At 52.5% G+C, this 1,470-nt stretch overlaps 1 protein-coding gene across 1 annotated transcript; it reads left to right on the top strand.

Annotated features, from left to right (window-relative positions):
- The first annotated feature begins 257 nt into the window (after positions 1–257).
- LOC132575545 (protein Tob2-like) lies at positions 258–845 on the top strand. The gene has a single exon (XM_060244356.1). It carries the CDS (start codon positions 258–260, stop codon positions 843–845), a length of 588 nt encoding a protein of 195 aa, XP_060100339.1.
- The last annotated feature ends 625 nt before the right edge of the window (positions 846–1,470 follow it).

Here is a 1,470-nt window from a genome sequence, read left to right as displayed (position 1 = left end):
GACTCGTTTAGACTTCACCCTTGCCCCTTTAGTGGCTAAAAATTGAAGAATTCCAGATCTATGGGCCCCCCCTAGAGAGAAGTACTCCAGAAGCAAGTCCTCTGCCTCTGGTCAGCTTACCTTTCAGAGGAAGTCCCCATCAGCTATGTGGAAACCCCCCTCAGCCATCTGACGCCATCTGATGTCCTTTCCCCACTTCCGAGCCATGACCGAGCTCATAAGTGAAGTGATTTGAGCCTGGTTGTTGAAAACGGAGTATGCGTCCTGAGATCAAGGCTGCTCTGCATTTCATCACCTTCCACCTGTATAACAAGCTCCCCCGGAGACGGGTTGACCAGTTTGGAGAAGAGCTAGGACAGCTGCTACAGAAGAAATATGAGGGCCACTGGTACCCAGAGAAGCCTTTGCAGGGTTCAGGCTATCGTTGTGTGCACCTTGGGAAGATAATAGATCCTATAGTGCAACTGGCAGCCAAGAGAAGTGGATTGACTGTAAAGGATGTGCAGGCCAGTATCCCTGCAGAGTTGACTGTGTGGATTGACCCATTTGAAGTTTCCTACCAATTTGGGGAAGAAGGGCCAATCGAGACTGTGTACCTGAAGGACAGTAGGGGTTGCAGCATAGCAGACAAGAGAAGCAGAAGTGGGCTCAACCCTGAAGCCCAGGCGTTTGTCCCCACTAGAAGTCAGAATACCGTTTTGTCCAGCCCTCCACCTCCATCTTCTGGCCAGTCTCTTAGTCCGACCTTTACCGCCGTGACTTTTGCAGCTACCAGGTTTGGCTCCACTAAAGTGAAGAAAAGCCACAGAAAGTTGAGTTGGGGCATTGTTCACCCAGCAAAATAAGAGATTGGGAAGCAAGAGCTCGCCTAAGTAAGGCGGGCTGCCAGGACACTTATTTGGACAGGCTTTCACTTTTTACCTTTTTCTAAGGCGTCAACGGCCTGGGAGAATGGCGGAGAAAGTGTCACCAGCCCCTCCACCGGGAGTCGTGCAAGAACCCCAGGCTGAGGTCTGCTCTGATGGGAATCATGAGCCAGCAGAAGATGGTTCCCAGACAGCAATCCCTCGTAGGGGCCGACCCAAGAAGGCAAGGGCTCCAACCAAGAACGAGTCCAAGAAGAAGAAGCAGGCTGTGAGAGCCTTCAGCAATTACAAAGGTACATACAACCTTGAGATCAAGGGGTGGGACCGGTTTATGATGTTCAAGAAGTTGAATGATGCCCTGGAGTTCCGAGATGCCCAGGAAAACCTCGCAACGAGAAAGGAGGCCCATGGTGAAGGCGGAGAACCTCAGGATGGACTAGAACAAGTGGGTCTCCGATCCCAAGGCCCACCAAGAAGTATGCAACCACCCCTGTTACGCGACGGGCGTGCCTGGCACCACGGAATTGGCCACCGCATGAATTTCTACCCCGATGAGTGTCCAGCCATCCCTCCCCAGGTTCGGGAGAGAGGGAGAGGAAGAGGC

This window comes from Heteronotia binoei, chromosome 7 (genome assembly GCF_032191835.1).
Source record: "Heteronotia binoei isolate CCM8104 ecotype False Entrance Well chromosome 7, APGP_CSIRO_Hbin_v1, whole genome shotgun sequence".
Taxonomy (NCBI): domain Eukaryota; kingdom Metazoa; phylum Chordata; class Lepidosauria; order Squamata; family Gekkonidae; genus Heteronotia; species Heteronotia binoei.
This window is presented reverse-complemented; position numbering and strand designations above follow the sequence as displayed.